The sequence below is a fragment of the Salvia hispanica genome, chromosome 5 (assembly GCF_029641045.1).
Source record: "Salvia hispanica isolate PSC_SH4W2 chromosome 5, Shi_PSC_v1, whole genome shotgun sequence".
NCBI classification, from domain to species: Eukaryota; Viridiplantae; Streptophyta; class Magnoliopsida; order Lamiales; family Lamiaceae; genus Salvia; species Salvia hispanica.
Genome location: NC_142696.1, coordinates 3,441,517 through 3,457,940, shown reverse-complemented (window position 1 = coordinate 3,457,940; position 16,424 = coordinate 3,441,517). Strand labels below are relative to the sequence as shown.

At 36.2% G+C, this 16,424-nt stretch overlaps 2 protein-coding genes across 3 annotated transcripts; one reads left to right on the top strand and one right to left on the bottom strand.

Moving 5' to 3' along the window:
• Positions 1 to 305: 305 nt before the first annotated feature.
• On the bottom strand, positions 306 to 2,344 carry LOC125187297 (uncharacterized). The gene is made up of 2 exons (XM_048083856.2): positions 1,657 to 2,344; positions 306 to 945 (listed from the first exon to the last, which is right to left on the bottom strand). Exons 1-2 carry the CDS (start codon positions 2,255 to 2,257, stop codon positions 587 to 589), a joined length of 960 nt encoding a protein of 319 aa, XP_047939813.1. The 5' UTR covers positions 2,258 to 2,344; the 3' UTR covers positions 306 to 586.
• An 11,963-nt stretch (positions 2,345 to 14,307) lies between these two features.
• On the top strand, positions 14,308 to 16,215 carry LOC125187905 (TatD related DNase). 2 transcript variants are annotated; one of them, XM_048084559.2, is made up of 2 exons: positions 14,308 to 14,453; positions 14,978 to 16,215. In XM_048084559.2, the coding sequence occupies exon 2, from the start codon at positions 15,047 to 15,049 to the stop codon at positions 15,926 to 15,928; it is 882 nt and encodes a 293-aa protein (XP_047940516.1). In that variant the 5' UTR covers positions 14,308 to 14,453; positions 14,978 to 15,046; the 3' UTR covers positions 15,929 to 16,215. The 2 variants fall into 2 exon arrangements, with proteins under 2 accessions (XP_047940516.1, XP_047940515.1); XM_048084558.2 differs by having other exon boundaries at positions 14,311 to 14,453; positions 14,966 to 16,215.
• The last annotated feature ends 209 nt before the right edge of the window (positions 16,216 to 16,424 follow it).

Below are 16,424 nucleotides of genomic sequence, written 5' to 3'. Positions count from 1 at the left end.
TTATAATAAAATGTGAGTGAATTGAGGTAGTGGAATGTGGAACCTACTTACTATTTATGGTAAAAATGAAGTGTGACTCTTAATTGAGGACGGACCGAAATGGAAAAGTGTGACTTTTAATCGGGGGCGGAGGGAGTAATATTCTACTTCTCAATTTCAAAATGTGAAAACATGAAAAATGTCGTGTATGTTAATATGAAGATTATTTATAGTAACATGATATGTAGGAGTATATGTAAATGTTCGAATGAAATATTGTACTACTACTACTTAAAGGAGTATTCCAATGTAGCAACAAATTGAAGTGCGAAAACACCACTGCAGTCTACAACCAAATTCATATTAATGTACACAATCAAATGGAGTAATAGTACAATAATATTAGTAATAGTACAATAATATTTGTCCACGACCTAGAAATACCCTTTTCCCTGTATTCTATAAACTTTAACCAAAGAATTTCATAGCTACATCAAACCCTCATCACAATTAAAAATGAGTATTCTAATCTTGATTCTTGTTATAGGTATATTCAGTTATCTTCAATTTTTCCATTCCCAAAAAATAAGGGAAAGAAAAACTCCATCTAGACTCCACGATTGATCATCTCGTGGAACTGTTGGAGCGATTCCTGGCGCTGCATCCTCATATCTTCGTTGAACTTATTGATGAACGCCTCCACCCTCCGATTCAACTCGTCCTGCCCCAGCGACGGTTCCTTCCGAATCCTCGCCTCGTAGTTGCTACGCTCCTTGAACGTCTCCGACTTTGGAACCATAGCCACACGATCCATCACCGGAGACGCCTGCTGCTCGAACGTATCCGACTTCTTCAGGTGCCTCGTCAGCGGCACGTGCCTCCCCTCCGTTATCATCTTCCACGTGCTCTCCAGCGTCTCCTGCTTCTTCGGCCGAGCCACCCGCCGCAGCGCCTTTGCACCTGCAACTGTTTTTCTCGAATCGATCAGTAAAATATGATTTTAAAATGAAATTAAACCTTTTCAGATGAAGCAAACATTTGCATGCTTATGAATTACTACCTCCATCCACAAAAATTTGTCCAATTTTTCCATTTCCGTCCATCCTCCAAAATTTGTCTCATTTCACTTTTACATTTGTGGTAGGGGATCCCATATTCCACTAACTCATTCCTACTTACATTTTATTATAAAACTACTCCCTCCGTCCCCCTTAAGATGACACGTTTTCCTTTTTAGTTTGTCACAACTAAGATGACACATTTCCTTTTATGGTAACTTTCTCTCTCCAATTAATCCACTCGACCACTTTTTTTCACTCCTATTCAAATATTCATCTTTCTTTATCTCTCTACTTTAATACTTACATCCACATTCTCTTTCTCCAATTAAATACTTTAACCAATAACTCCTAAAATCTCGTGCCGGCTAAGCAATGTGTGTCATCTTAGCCGGGACGGAGGGAGTAATATATAAAAGTAGGACCACAGGCCACTCACTTTCCATTACATTTCTTAAAATTCGTGCCCGGTCAAACCGGGACGAATTTTCGTGGACGGAGGTAGGAAAACAGAACAGTAATCAAAATTTCCTAATCATTTTCAAATGAACGATTAGTGACCAAAAAATGCTAAGATTTTGATCCAGAAATAGAAGAAATTAAATACAGTGAAATTTACCTTCAGAAGGGGTTCTGTTTGGCTTCCGGTGTACGAATCTGGAAGAAGCGAGCGGTTTCTCTCTAGCTGGAAAGAGCGATTCCAGATTAACTTCCGGCGAATTGTTCAGCAAAGCCGATTCGTCAAACACATCTTCCGCCTCAGCTCGAAGTATCCGCAGATCGTCCACTTCCGTAGCGAAATCAACCTTCAAACCGTTCACCACCACAGGTTTCAAATCGACAACCCTGTTTTCAACCGCCGGCACCACAACCTCCGCCCGAGGTTCCGGCGCGGCGGTGGTTTTGAAATTCGCCGGAGCCGGAAGCGGAACGAAACTCTCGAGCGTAGGCGTTATGACCGAAATCAAGCGCTCAGATCGAATCGCGGCAGGCTCAGTGTGGCTGTGGTGGAAGCGCGACGACGCGGCGATGGTGATGATGATGCCGTTGATGATTATGTACAGATACGGAGGTTTCATCCAGGATATGACGACGGACCACAGCGCCGGGACATTTTCGACGGCGATCGGAATCGACAGCTTCAGCCCCATAGCCGCGGACAAAACTCCAGCTGATATGAGAATCATCCTCATCGACATCCAGCTGTTCATCGCCCCCATAGCTTTCAATGCAGTGAGAGTGTGTGTGATTTAGGAGAGAGAGAGAGAGTAGATGAGACAAGTGAAGGGAATTGGAGAGTGGTGCTGTGGAGAAGAAGGTGATGTGTGTGGGAAGATATAAAGGAGGGGAGCGGATGGTGAGGGGACGCGGTTTGTGCAAAGGCGTGAAATCTGGGCCGTCCGATAAGGGGACAAAAACAGTTGCAACTTGTGTGCTCTGATTGGCCCACTTGTGGGTCAAACAGACTCAAACTATAAAATTTATTTTCATTTTTTTAATTTAATATAATTACTTGCTGGATTTGGAAGTGAAAAGTCTAAATCACATTCTACTATCTTAGATTTACCTCTTTTCTGGTCGGCTAACACTTGATAATTACGTTATCTGGATAAACTAATTTCAAAATTACTCCAACCAAAGCTTAGTGTTTTCTAGAATGTGCACGAGAGTGATAGTATGAAATTACTTTGAGTATGGCTTTGATAATGTGGTTTTGATTTTGAAAGTCATAAGCAACTAGAAAATAATTAAAGTACTATTGCTTTATTAATAGGAGTAGTATTATAGTGATATGGGTTCTAAGAGCATCCACGATGGATGCCCTAGTAGAAGTCCTAGTGAGAGCTCTAGTGGTTGCCACGTCAGCATGCCCTATCTTTCTGTAATGGTGGAGCTCTAGTGGATGCCCTATCTCTTATTCACTTTTCATTTCAATTTTAAATCATTGTTTTTTAATTTTATTTTTATTTAAACTAAAATACCAAAATATATTATATTAAATACCACAAATGCAAAAAGTAAAAAACTACATTACTTAATTTAAAAGTGAAACTACATCATATACTTAGCTTAAAAAAAACTACATTAAAACTAAAATACTAAATTAAAAAAAAACAAACTAGTCATCTAAATTTGGTGTGTGAAAAGTGAAGAAAAATGGAGTATTTATAGTGTTTTTAATTAGGATTTATATAATTTATAATAAAAAAAAAAAGGAAAATGATAGGGCTCGGGCTCGGGCATCGGCCTGCAATGGGCGCCCGATCGATCGGGCTCGGGATCGGTCGTGACCGAACTATCGGTCGCGCTTGGGCGTGACCGAGGGCTGCAATGGATGCCCGACCACGCCCGAGCCCGATCTCAGCCGATCGGGCGTGCGATCGGGCATCCATTGTGGATGCTCTAAAATGAGTGAGAATATGCACCTCTTGATAAGTTTTGAGTAAAACTTAAGTTTGTTCTAGAATAAAGAAAATTTACTTAGTATAAGATTTGTTTACTTGTATATTCAAGTAATCAGATCGCAGCAAAATGATAACATTATAATCACCAAGTATTAATAACATGATCCAATATAGTATTGATGATAGAAGATGGATAGGTTAATATATGTTGATAGCCAAAAGAGGAAAAACTTAGCATTTGATGCATGGTATGACCGGTATTTAGATAGAAACTATATATTTCAAATTTTCGAGATAACAATTTTTATATATTTCGTTGTGACGATTAAGGTCTTCTGCACCATGATTCACACAAAATACAAAAAATTGATGTAGTTATACGAATAAAAAGAGTTAGCTTAGTAGACACTAGGCCTTGGTCCGCCAATCTAGCTATTTTTTCCTAACTTCTCCTAATATCTGGACTAAAAAAGTTGAAAGCAAAGCAGTGCTACCGATTTTGATCAAATAAACATAATATGTACACCTTGCATCCCATGAATGTTCATTAATTTAATTCTATATATGTCGTTTTAGGATTATCATTTAAAAAAGTTATAATGGAAATACCTTTTTAATAATGATGGTTCAAAACATGAAATGACTTATACTCCGTATTTCTGATGTAGGGAGTATATAATATTCAAGGAGCACATGACGTTACTTTACTTTGTATAATGAAACCATTGTAGAATACGTATGTTAATGGGTGGATAATTTACGAGGAAAACAGATAAGTTGTAGGAAGATCCCGGTGCAGCGGGCCTAGAGTTGCGGCCACAGCCTGTTCCATGCGTTACTTTGCAGCTAAAAAAGGTGGCCTTTCTTCTGTAAATCGATATCATCAAGTGCGCTTCTACTATTAGTTATAGTTAATTTATAGTACTTAGGTCCCACGACTAAAGCACATTGTACTACTATGGCGTGCCCTTTTTTCTATAAAGTTTATTTTATTTTCATTTTGTTACTATTTTTAATTAGGGAAAACTGGTAAAAGCAGTTAGTCCTAGTTTTTAAAGTTGGTTTGATCACATACTCTGGTCTTTAGATGTAATTGGAGTATAATTTAAAACGGATTGGATTGGCTGATTTGACTGATTCAGCTATATGAATTACTGTGCTTGCTGATTTGGTTCGGACATAAAAATAAGTACTCCAATAACTAAATATTTGAACTCATATGATTTGAAAACACCAGTTAAAAAAAACCAATATTTGTAAATTTTCTATTGCTTTTTTTTGTATATATATAAAATGAACTTCACTGCATTAACCTTCAAGTTGCAAATGAAAGCAAAACGAGACGAATATTGAATACTCCGTATAAAGCTTTAACTTTTTGTTGTGTTTAAGATATTTTGAAAAAAAATATTTTATAACGATTTGATATTGAATTTAATTGTAAACCTGTAGGCTTGTTTGCATTTAATATTATTAAGATTCAAGATTTGTGGTTTATACTTGTTTTTTGTTATCATTCATTAAATTTTTACTACTATCTTTTATAATATGGTACAATAGTTAGATCTTAATGGTCAAACTGGTCCGACCAATTTGTGGTTTATACTTATTTTTGGTTTTCATTCACTAAATTTTTACTATATTTTATAATATGGTACAATAGTTAGATCCGATCAATGGTCAAACTGGTCTGACCAATTAAACTATGAATCGGTAGCATCGTCATTATGTTTCATAAATATTAATGCCAACACTTTACGGTTCAGTAATTATTGAGATTTAGGCATTTTGTCTAATCCTAGCCTTAGGTGTCCCAGTTTTGGTTTTAATTATTATGAGTTCTTGCCAAGTTATATTGCATTATAATCGAGTGACCTCCATCAATTATTTTTGCGTTAGGTAGTAATGTTGGGCTAGAATTGAGCCGAGTGATGTTAACGTGTAGATATTTTGTAGCAATATCTATGGTTTAAAGTTGTGGGATCGTTAGATTACTACTTAAATTGTGTAAATTATTTCTGCAGTATAATGTACTATAACCAGTCGAGTCAAATGCACTTTCGTAATATACTATCTGATTAATTGAATATATTTTATGAAGCAACATGGCATTACGTGGTTTGATATAATGGAACATTTAATAAATTACTTAATTATTTTACTAATGGAATAATGCCATAATATTATTGAATTTGTTGCCTAACTGTCCAGCTACACCCCCATATGCAGCAACAAATTCACTATCATATCGTTATAATATTCTACGTCTGAATCTCTCTAGTTAGTTGAGCAAAATAATGGTGTACGTGGCTGAGATTAGCAGCAAGCTGAATACGTTGTTAAAATTATTAATTAGTTATTAAGAACTTAATCAGCTAATCAAGATATTTAAATAGAACCCATTTACTATATAATTGCATCATTGCATGTGACAGTGCAGGCTTACTAAGATATTTTTAGTTATATTCTACGAAATTTGCGTGCACTCGATCGCACGTATTGACTTAAATGTGAAGGTCATTTAATTGCAGTTTTATTTTACATATTTAATTCAAGTCAAACTACATAACATTTGTCTCTTTGTTGATACTTTAATATTGTTCACACCTAAATAAATGTTATTGGGCCACATAGTAGTGAGATTTTTTAGTTAGGACAGATCTGTTGAGTTTCCAAGTCATAAAAAGATCCATTCTCATTTTTTTGATTGTAGTATTATTCATTAATTAGTGTACTAACTACTACGTAGTTGCTTTACCCCTTTAAAAATTCCTTCAAATGACTTAATGTCACGACCAATGCGTTACTAACTTAGTACAAAATATTAGTATAATGTATTTTAGTAAATTAAAGTGGGAAATGTTGCATACTTACACTCAAAATATCCAAGCAATTTTACACCTGTTAAGTCCACATAAATCCCCAAATGCGAATGGGGTTGCGAGCTATAAACAATCTTTTTCTCCAAAAATTAATACTCTCTCTTCCACTATAAGTAATGACCTAAATCAATTGAATATCTATAATAAGAAAATTATATATTATGTGTATATTGATTGAATCACTAAAACTATTGAAAATTATATATTATGTGTAAATTGATTGAATCAGTAAAACTATTTAACTTTTTGTATGAAAAATTTAAACTGGCTAGTTATTATGTACTCCCTCCGTCCATGAAAAATAGAGCACATTTTTTATTTTTTGTTGTCCGTGAAAAATAGAGCACATTTAAAAAAGAAAAGTTTTCAAATTTTAACAACTTCTTTCTTACTTTTTCCTCTTTTCTCTTACTAATAATATGGATCTCACATCCCACTAATACTACTTCTCTTTTACTTTTTTTTTCAAATTCCACAGTACTTCTCTCTTACTTTATCAATTCCAAATTAAAACCCATATCATTCACAATGTGTCCTATTTTTTATAGACGGGGTAGTATTATTCTTCAAAGTATACATACTCATATTTATAATGAGAGGCATAGTAATAAGAAATACGGAGCAAGAAGTAACCCATGCCCTTTAATTGATGATATTTTAAAGATAATTGAAGGACGTGCGCCCATAACGTGACGCAGACCAAACACAATTTCATAGATCCAACGGCAGAGTTTAATGTGTTAACTGTTAATCATTGTAGCGTTGAAGCACCGTAGAGGCAGAGGCTACAGATTTTTCATAAGGTATTGGGTCCAGGCCAGTGTTTTGCTCATCAATTTAATCCATTCAGCGCTATATTAAAACATAGAGGGAAAGGGGAAAAAAAAGAGATTATGTTGTTGGAAAGAAATGTTCTCTCTATCCATCTCCATTTTAAATTTTTTATTTTTAATCAATCCAATCTCTACTTTCAAAACTTATCAAATCGATTGCAGTCTTTTTCATTTTATATCAATGTTATCATGGGAATCCCGCGTTTTCTATCAATGTTAGTATCAAACATTAAACTATTAACTATACGATGGCTTTTTAATTTCAAATTTAAATATCAAATCATACAATAATTCCAAAATAAGTTTTATAGTACTATGTTATTTGGGCAGTCGAACGTCAACAAATGGATAAAACTACAGCTGGCACTCTGTTTTCATTGATAATTTTATATTCAAGGCGATAAGAACAGAGAAAGATCATCCTTAAAACTTAGTGCTATAGATTTGTATTAAAATGATAACACCTCCTAAAGTAACACTGTGACACCATATATTCAACAATATTAGAGCATCCGCAATGGTGCTTAGGCCAGCCATAGGCCAGCCATTCTCTCCCCTGCCACGTCATAAACACTAAAAAAACCACCTGCCACATCAGATTTAGGCCAGCCATAGGCCAGCCGCAATAAAAATAATTCAAAATATACTACATTTACGGAATTAAAATTACGATTAAAATACGGAATTAAATTTACGACACATATACGGGAAAAATAATCCATTCCATTAAAAAAATAGTACAAAGATTTCAAAAAAAAGTACATGATTTTTTTTTTAAAAAAAGGGCTTCAACACACGAGCCCCGCCACTCTCTACTCCTCATCGCCGTCGCCGTCGTCCTCGTCGTCGCCGCCGCCTTCGCCGCTGCCGCCACCCGTGGTATCTGAGCCCACGTCGGAACCCCCCAGCCGTGACCTCGCGATCTCTAAATCAGCACGCATGCTCTCGAGCATCTCGTAAAGAAACCTCTTCTCCGTGGGGTCAGTGGCGTTCTTCCACTCTCGGAAGACCTGTAACATCTGAGCCCGCGTTTGGTTACGCGAATGGAGAGTGTACTCGAGTGGGGCGGCTGGGAGGGCGGAGGACTGGACCTCGCGGGGCGATAGGGGGGATCCGCCCCTCGCAGCCCGCTGCGCCCGCTTATGTCCAACCGGGCGGGGGCGACCAGTAAATGAAAGAGGGGATGGAAACTCCTCAGCATCCGGGGGGAGGTCGTGGGATCCGCCGCTGCTGCCGCTGTAGTCGCCGCTATAGTTAAGTCGCTGCTTCTTCGGCCACCCAGCCTGGAACTTCTCGGAGTCCTTCAACAACAAGAAGCACTCCCAGAAGGTGAACTCCTTATACTTCCCCTCCAAGGGGAACTGACTCGCGGCTATCCTCCGGGCGTCGTCCTCAGTCTGCCCACTTCTGAGCTGACGGAGGGCGTTGGCGTACAAATTCGCAAAACGGCCCACCGCGGCCCTGGTGCGCTCCCACCTCTTCCGGACCTCATCGTTGCTGAAGTCCATCCCGTGCGGGCAGTGCCTCCTATAGGCATCTCTGATCTTCGCCCACATGTTGACGACCCGCTGGTTGTTTGCAACCAGCGGATCGTCGCACACCTCCAACCACCCCTTGGCCACCCCGGCGTACTCATCCTCCGTCCACTTCCCCCGGCCAGTGGCAGCGGGCTGCGATGACTCGCCGACCGCCTTGCCCTTCCCCCTCCCCCTCGTCTTCTTCTTCGGCGCGGCCGGCGTCGCTGGAACGGGAGTATCATCGTCCCCGAGATCGATCCCCATATCATGCAATGACAGAAGGTCATCGCCAGAGAACTGCGTCTCCACCGGGGTCGACGTGTGAGACGAAGCCGTCAAAAAATCAAGCGAGGACCGATATACCGCGTCCCCTCCCGGTGATCCCTGCACCCCCCGGCATCCCGGGATGCATACCGTGCGGCATCCCCCCCTGCCACATCATCCCAATCATCTGCTGCAGCATCATCTGCTGCTGCAGCTGGGGCATACCCCTCCACCCGGGCGCTGACTGCCCGCCGCTCCCCTGCCCGCCGCCCGGCATCCCCCACGGCATACCCCCTGGTTCCCCCCCCCCCATCGCCCCCCCCGTGGACTGGACTCGTTGTTGTGATCCATCGCTCGATGATGATCTTGTACAGAAAGTTAGAGAGAGAGAAAACTCGTTAAAACAAGTGGTGCAAATGAAAATGAAACGAAAATCGCGTTTATATATGATTTAAAAAAAAAAAATCGAAAATCAGCGCTGGCCGATCGCTGGCCGATCGGGCCGCCACAATGGCGGCTAGCCGATCGGCCAGCGCTTCGGCCAGCGACGAGCGATCGGCCAGCCCACGCCGATCCGCTCACCGAAATCGCCCTCGCCGATTGCAATGGTTCGGCTAGCCGATCGGCTAGCGCGACGAATCGGCTAGCCGGTCGCTAGCCGACCATTGCGGATGCTCTTATAAACGCTACACAATAATATTATAAACACCACATAACAATCTATAGATTGTTGTATAACGTGTTGGATATTGCTGGCCAAGAAATAATTGTTGTATACAGTGTTGTATATTGCTGGCCGAGATTTTTACACTTGAGCATTTTTTTTATTGCCACATGACAACTTATTATTCGTCCACGTGTACAAATGATTGGCTAGGAATGACGGTATGATGTTATTTTAAGAGGTGTTGTCATTTTAACGCATCCCTACTACTATATATATAGGGTTTAGGGTTTAGGAATGTAATACAAACTCTAAATATTGTACAAACTCTAAACTATGATCTGAACTGTTAAAAAATATCAACATATGATAAAATCATAGCAACAAAAAATGTCAATACGATGTCAATGGTTGATGTTGTGTTGGCATTGTGTTGATATCAAAATCTTGAAATTTTATACTGTGTTGACATTGTGTTGAAGTTGTGTTGATACTGTATTGAAAAGTTTGGAGTTTATACAATATATGAGTTTTCATTTTATCTCTACCCTATATATATATCAGTTTAAAAAGAAATACTCTTATAAAAAAACGTCACTTTTATATGAAAGTACGAAGCATTAATTTTATAAAAGATATGAATGAAGTATTAGATCTATTTAAAATAGAAAAAAAAGTAAATATTACTCAATATCATGGAGTTTTAAAATGGCAAAATTTGACATTATTTGGTGAAGGGGAGTACATATCTACCATATTAATTATATCTCTTACTATAATATATAAACATACACTCACTAAGTATCGTGAATACATTCACATATGTAGTATAATAAATGTATAATAGTATAAGAAATGAATACATTATACATGCATGCAGTATATACAAGATTCAGAGTATCTGATTGCTAAACAAATACAGAACTAACAGATGATGAACAAAATAGTGGGTGGCAATAAATATTTCATGTGACTGTATAATTAATAAATGTGATACGGATTTATAGCCGTTATGGGAATAAGATGTATAGTTCATCCTTAGCTAGCTCACCATTTTTTAGTTTTGTCCCATGTTACTTTTTACTTTTATCTTTTTCTTTAAAAATTAGAGTGAACTACGTAAATGGTATCTCATCATCTTTCAGTTTCGCACGCAAATGGTACCTGATCTTTATTTTATATCATTTTTTTTACCTATAAATCACATTTTTGGTACCTAATGCAATTTTGACCCCAAAATGCCCTCTAAACAAATACTACATATTTCCATTTGTATTATTAAGGTTATTTTAGGCATACAAAACTAAGTACCAAAAGTGATATTGTAATTTCTTCTCTCATTCTTCTCACTCTTTATACTATTATTATTAATCAATATTAATATTATTATTTTGATGTTATAAATTAATAATGAATTAATTTTTTACATACAAATATACTTAATTATAATTATAGTTATAATTATATTTAATTATTGTAATAATATTAATGTTATAATACTAAAAACTAGTTGTAATTAATAAATAATAATAATATAATTATTTAAATTATGAATAACATAATATTATATAATAATAATAATAATAATAATAATAATAATTATTATTATTATTATTATTATTATTATTTTATATTAAATTAATAACTAATCAATATAGTCTTGATAAAAATTTAAAATTGTGAATTGTATTCATAATGATATTAAGAGTTGAATATTTTTAGTTAGGTTTTTCAACCATAAAATGAGTATAAAATAATTCAATACAAAATATTTAATTGATTTAAATATTTTAAATAATTAATTTAGGTGTTTTGTTCTTGATTTATATTATGAATGCAATTAGATGTATGTATAAAACATTAAAAAGTAAGAAGAAAAAGAAGAGAAAAGAAAAAAGAGAAAACATAAACTAAGGAGAAAAAGAAAGAAAAAAGGAGGATAAAATACTAAAAAGAAAAAAAAATGAAGAAAAAAGAAAGAAGGAGAAACTAAAGAAGAAGAAAAGAAATAAGAAATGAAAAAAATAATCACATGTTTGGTATACTATTTAATGGAAATTTTCAAAAATATCCTACATAACAAAATAATCACAAGTTTGGTACCTAGGGTTATTTTTGTCACTGGGTACCAAAAACGATATAAAATAAAGATCATGTACCATTTGCGTGCGAAAGTGAAAGATCAGATACCTTGTGTAGTTCACTCTAAAAATTAACATCCTTAATCTTATCTTTTATTCATCCCTAATCTTAACATCCATAATCTTATCTTTTATTCATCCCTAATCTTGGAGTATTATCCATGGGTCCCAAAAACGACTGGCGTCGGCTTAAGAAAACGAAATCAAATAAATACTCCCTCTCACTTATCAGGTCATTATACAGTCATCCAGATCTTAGTTTGCACTTGAATACATGAAAAGCAAATTAATGGCCCAAAAATTGGTAAGATAATTATATAATCTTGTTAAAAGGTGTTGCTACTTTCCCAACCTCTCGATTTCAATTGGCGGCCAAAAATATCTGTTTAATTTGATACGCAGATAAAAACCAAAATCCAACAATTTGGAGTTGAAAACGACGTAGTGCGGCTGGTTTCATATGGTGGAGCCACCGACCAACAGCTTTAATACAAAAGCTTCTCTAGCTTTTATCGCTTTCTGCATAACCATACCCCTAACTAAATGAAAAGGATGGGTCACTATAGAATATATGGGCATATTGCATTAAAAGTTATACTAAAAAACTTGTGTAGAAATTGGGCCATGATTAAATGAGAAGGATAGATCAGTTTAACATACATTGCATTTAAATTTATGTAAAAAGTTGTGTAGAAAATGAGTCACTTATAATAGGAAGACTAGAAAGATTGGAAGAGTTATCCAAATTTAAATATGTGAGACATGAAACATGAGTCTCCGAATTTATATAAAATAGACGTGATCATTATCAAATCGAATCGGTGAAAAAGATTGTTTTGACCTCTCAAAATCAATTTGTAGTTATAGAAGTTTCAAATGGTCTACATATACCAAATTTTGTTTATGCCTTTAACAGGACAAGTTGTTGGAGTTGGACCATTCATATCAACAAATTTGAGATTTAGACTTGACAATTGGAGGTGGAAATATATTGTGAATGTTGATCAATACTTTGATTTAGGTAATCAATTAATTAGAAATCTACATACATATAAACGTACGAATCAATATAGAGTAATTGGTTAGTTGTATAATTTGAAACAATCATCTAATAAACAAATTAAAAATATGGCGAAGAACTAATTTTTTAAAAGATCAGGACAAATATTTTGTAAATGGGGATGTCATGTGTGGCCTGGGTTAACTATTGAAACTTGAAACAAACGTGGGAAAAAATAAAACGAGACGTAATATTATTTTAAAATAACAAACATATAGATGGAAAGAAGTTTGAGAAGAATCGAGAGTAATTATATCCAAACAAGGCACATCCACTTCATTTAGACAAAATGGATGATGCTTGATTGGATAGGATTACAAGGATTCCTATTCATCCATCACGCTTAATTTTCCTAGAGTTGATTCTTGTTTATTGCTTAACTATTTCTTACATTTATAGCCACAAATAGTGAGTTTGGATCCCATGATTTTGTTGCCTGATCAAGAAAGTTTTAGTTTAAGATTTGGAAGCTCATGCAATTGAGACGTTAGTTAGAAGATTGCAGATATGTTTAGGATGCCAATTAGTATTTCATGTATTTTGCTCATACACACTAATCGATTTATTTCGCGTATATGTATTGTTAAAAGAAAAAGGAAAGAGGTGAATTAGATGACAAGATGTAATACTATCAATTTGTTTCAACGAGTTTCTATATGCTTGTGATAAATACAGATATGCTAGAAATAAATGGTGCATTATTTAATTACAAAAGCCTTAACAAAAAAAAGCATTGATCCCATCTTTCCCATTCATAATTCATAAAAGCTTACCAGTTACCAACTATTTGTGAATTATCTTCATACATTGGTAAGCATTAGGTTCTACGTATTAATTATTTTCTCAGATAATATAGAATATAGATTGCTATCATCTAAGAAGCTCAAATGTGTTTACAAGCATGTGTGTAATAATTTATTTCATTTTTTAGACATGATTTAAATTTGCTAACTCAAAATTGTCGTTATTCATGTTACATTTTGTAAAATGATTAAAGCAAAACATTCCTAAATTAATTTCCAATTAATTAATAAAAAAATCAAATCACTCCTTCCCTCTGTTCCATTTTACCTGGTCCATACAAAACTCAGTTTGAGTTGTCACATTTATAATGATTCAACCGCAAAAGTGTGTTACTGTTAACAAATGAGATTATGAGAATAAGTGAAGTTCATATAACTATCATTTATAGCAATCATGGACCATCAAATAGTACCAACGTACGTATCCAAACTATTTTTTGAAAAGCCCAAAAGAGGTTTGGGCTAGTTCAGTCCAATATCCAGTACTAATAAAATCTACTCCCTCTTTCCTCCATTAGGAGTCCATTCATTAGCGGCACGAGTTTTAAGAAATTTTAAAAAAAATTGGATAGAAAAAAGTTAGTGGAATATAAGTCTCATTTGTATATATTAGTTTTAAATAAAATGTGAGTTAAATGAGCTAGGTGGAGGTGGAATCCTAAAAAAGTGAGTTGAAACTCCTATTCGCGGACTATTAAAATGAAAAATGAGACTTCTATATGTGTGAGGAGGGAGTATGTGAAGGATTGCGATAAGCAGCAAAGAAAAAGATACTGAATTACCGGAAAATAGAAAGTCCACGGCCGGCTCGCTAGCACCGCCGCGGATTGCTCTCATCCCTCGCCAGGTTTCTCTCTTCTCCGCCTCTACCAATTAATCAGTTAGATCTGGATACATATCATATATTCACATAATTGTTCTAGGTTTTCGATTGTTCCGACTCATACGCAACACAGCTGATTTACCATTCTACTGAGATAAATACATTTGTGACAGTTAATTGAATCTTCCTGAAGAAATTTAACAATTCATATATAGCTTTGCTTCTTCCTCTGCGTGTTCATTTGATGATCTAGCGGTATTGACTCCGGTTATTGTTTTTGAGATTAATTTTGATTGATATTGCTCTGCTATTCGCACACTGAAGAAGTTTGATTGTATGTTTTTTTTGCGTGTGATTTTGCCACCATATTTTAATCAGTTTTCCCTTTCAAACCTTCTGTTTTGAGTCTTACCTATTTCTATTAAGTTAGAATTGATTTAGTTTGATGTGTAACCAATGAATATTCTCATACCCGCTGATGCTGCTTTGTCACTTCTCCTCTTTGCTGTTTGTATAAACTAAAATGATGCTTATAGTGGCACTTCCAGGCTTGCTTGCAGCTGTTGCTTTTCGATTTTGTGAAGATACGAGATTGACACCACTAGTTGATGTGAGCAATGATCAGACTCTTCGATGCTCATTGTCACCTACAAGATTCAAGAGTCTTAAATGTGGCTCCCAAACTTATAAAAGAGGCCCTTGATACCGGCGTCCTTCACTTTGCCGTAAATGGAGTGTGTGAGAAGGACTGGCATTTGGTCAAGGAGATGAGCGACGCCCATCCTTCTGTTGTTCCCAACTTTGGCCTTCATCCGTGGTTTATAACCGATAGAACTCCTGATTGGCTGAAGACGTTGAGAGATTTCCTCGCGTCCACTCCCTCTGCTGCAGTAGGAGAGATTGGTTTGGACAAAGGCTCTACTGGGAAGAAGATAGACTTCACAGATCAAGTTGAAGTCTTCCGACAACAGCTCCAACTCGCGAAAGAGCTAAATAAACCAGCATCTATCCATTGTGTGCGTGCCTTTGGCGATCTTCTCGAGATTCTGAAATCCGAGGGGCCTTTCCCTGCTGGGCTGGTGTTACACTCGTTTCTTGGCTCGGCTGAGATGGTTCCTGAATTGGCTAAGCTCGGTGCTTACTTCTCGTTTTCTGGGTTTCTCATGTCGATGAAAGAGAGCAAGGCGAAGAAAATGTTGAAGTCCGTTCCTCCCGAAAGGATTTTGTTGGAGACAGATGCTCCGGATGCCCGGCCAAGCTCAGTTGATCCGGATTCTCTATTTGTGATCAAGAGAGAGGTCTTGGATCCGAAAGAGGCAAGTGGTGGTGAAGATACTTCCATCGTTGAGGAGAATCTCAATCATCCAGCTAACATTCATCACATACTTGCTTATGTTGCACATATGCTTGAAATGGAGGAAAAGGAACTTGCTCAACTCAGCTATGAAAATGCAAAACGCCTCTTCTCTTACAAGGGCTCAAAGCTGGTGCAAGCTTAACGAAGTTCTTGAATGCTATCACTCTCTGTATGGTTTCAGTCTGATCGTGAAAAACTTGATGTAAATACTGAATAATTGTTGCTTCGTATTCATTCGGGAACACCAAGTAAAAACAAGGTTGAAGAATCAGAGACGATCAACTAACTTTGTGACTCTATTTGTTGTCCACTATATTATTTATTTTTTAGTTTTATACATCATGTATAGCATTATAATGAGAGGTGATGATGTAATTTATTGGCTTGAAGATAGAATTTCTTGCAAGGAATAGCAATTAGATGCGTCCACTGGAAAGGATTCTTTCTTGTAAAATTGAACTATTCGGTTACTCAGGAGAGTATAACTGTAAGTATTATACCATTCGATTATCATGATTTAAAAAATGTATTGAATAAATTTAGTTAAAAATGGAATTGATTTGCTTCGAATTTAAGCTTTTCAATTTTTTTTCAAAATATTTGTTCTGTTTTTTTATCCTGCAATATTTTAAGCTTTT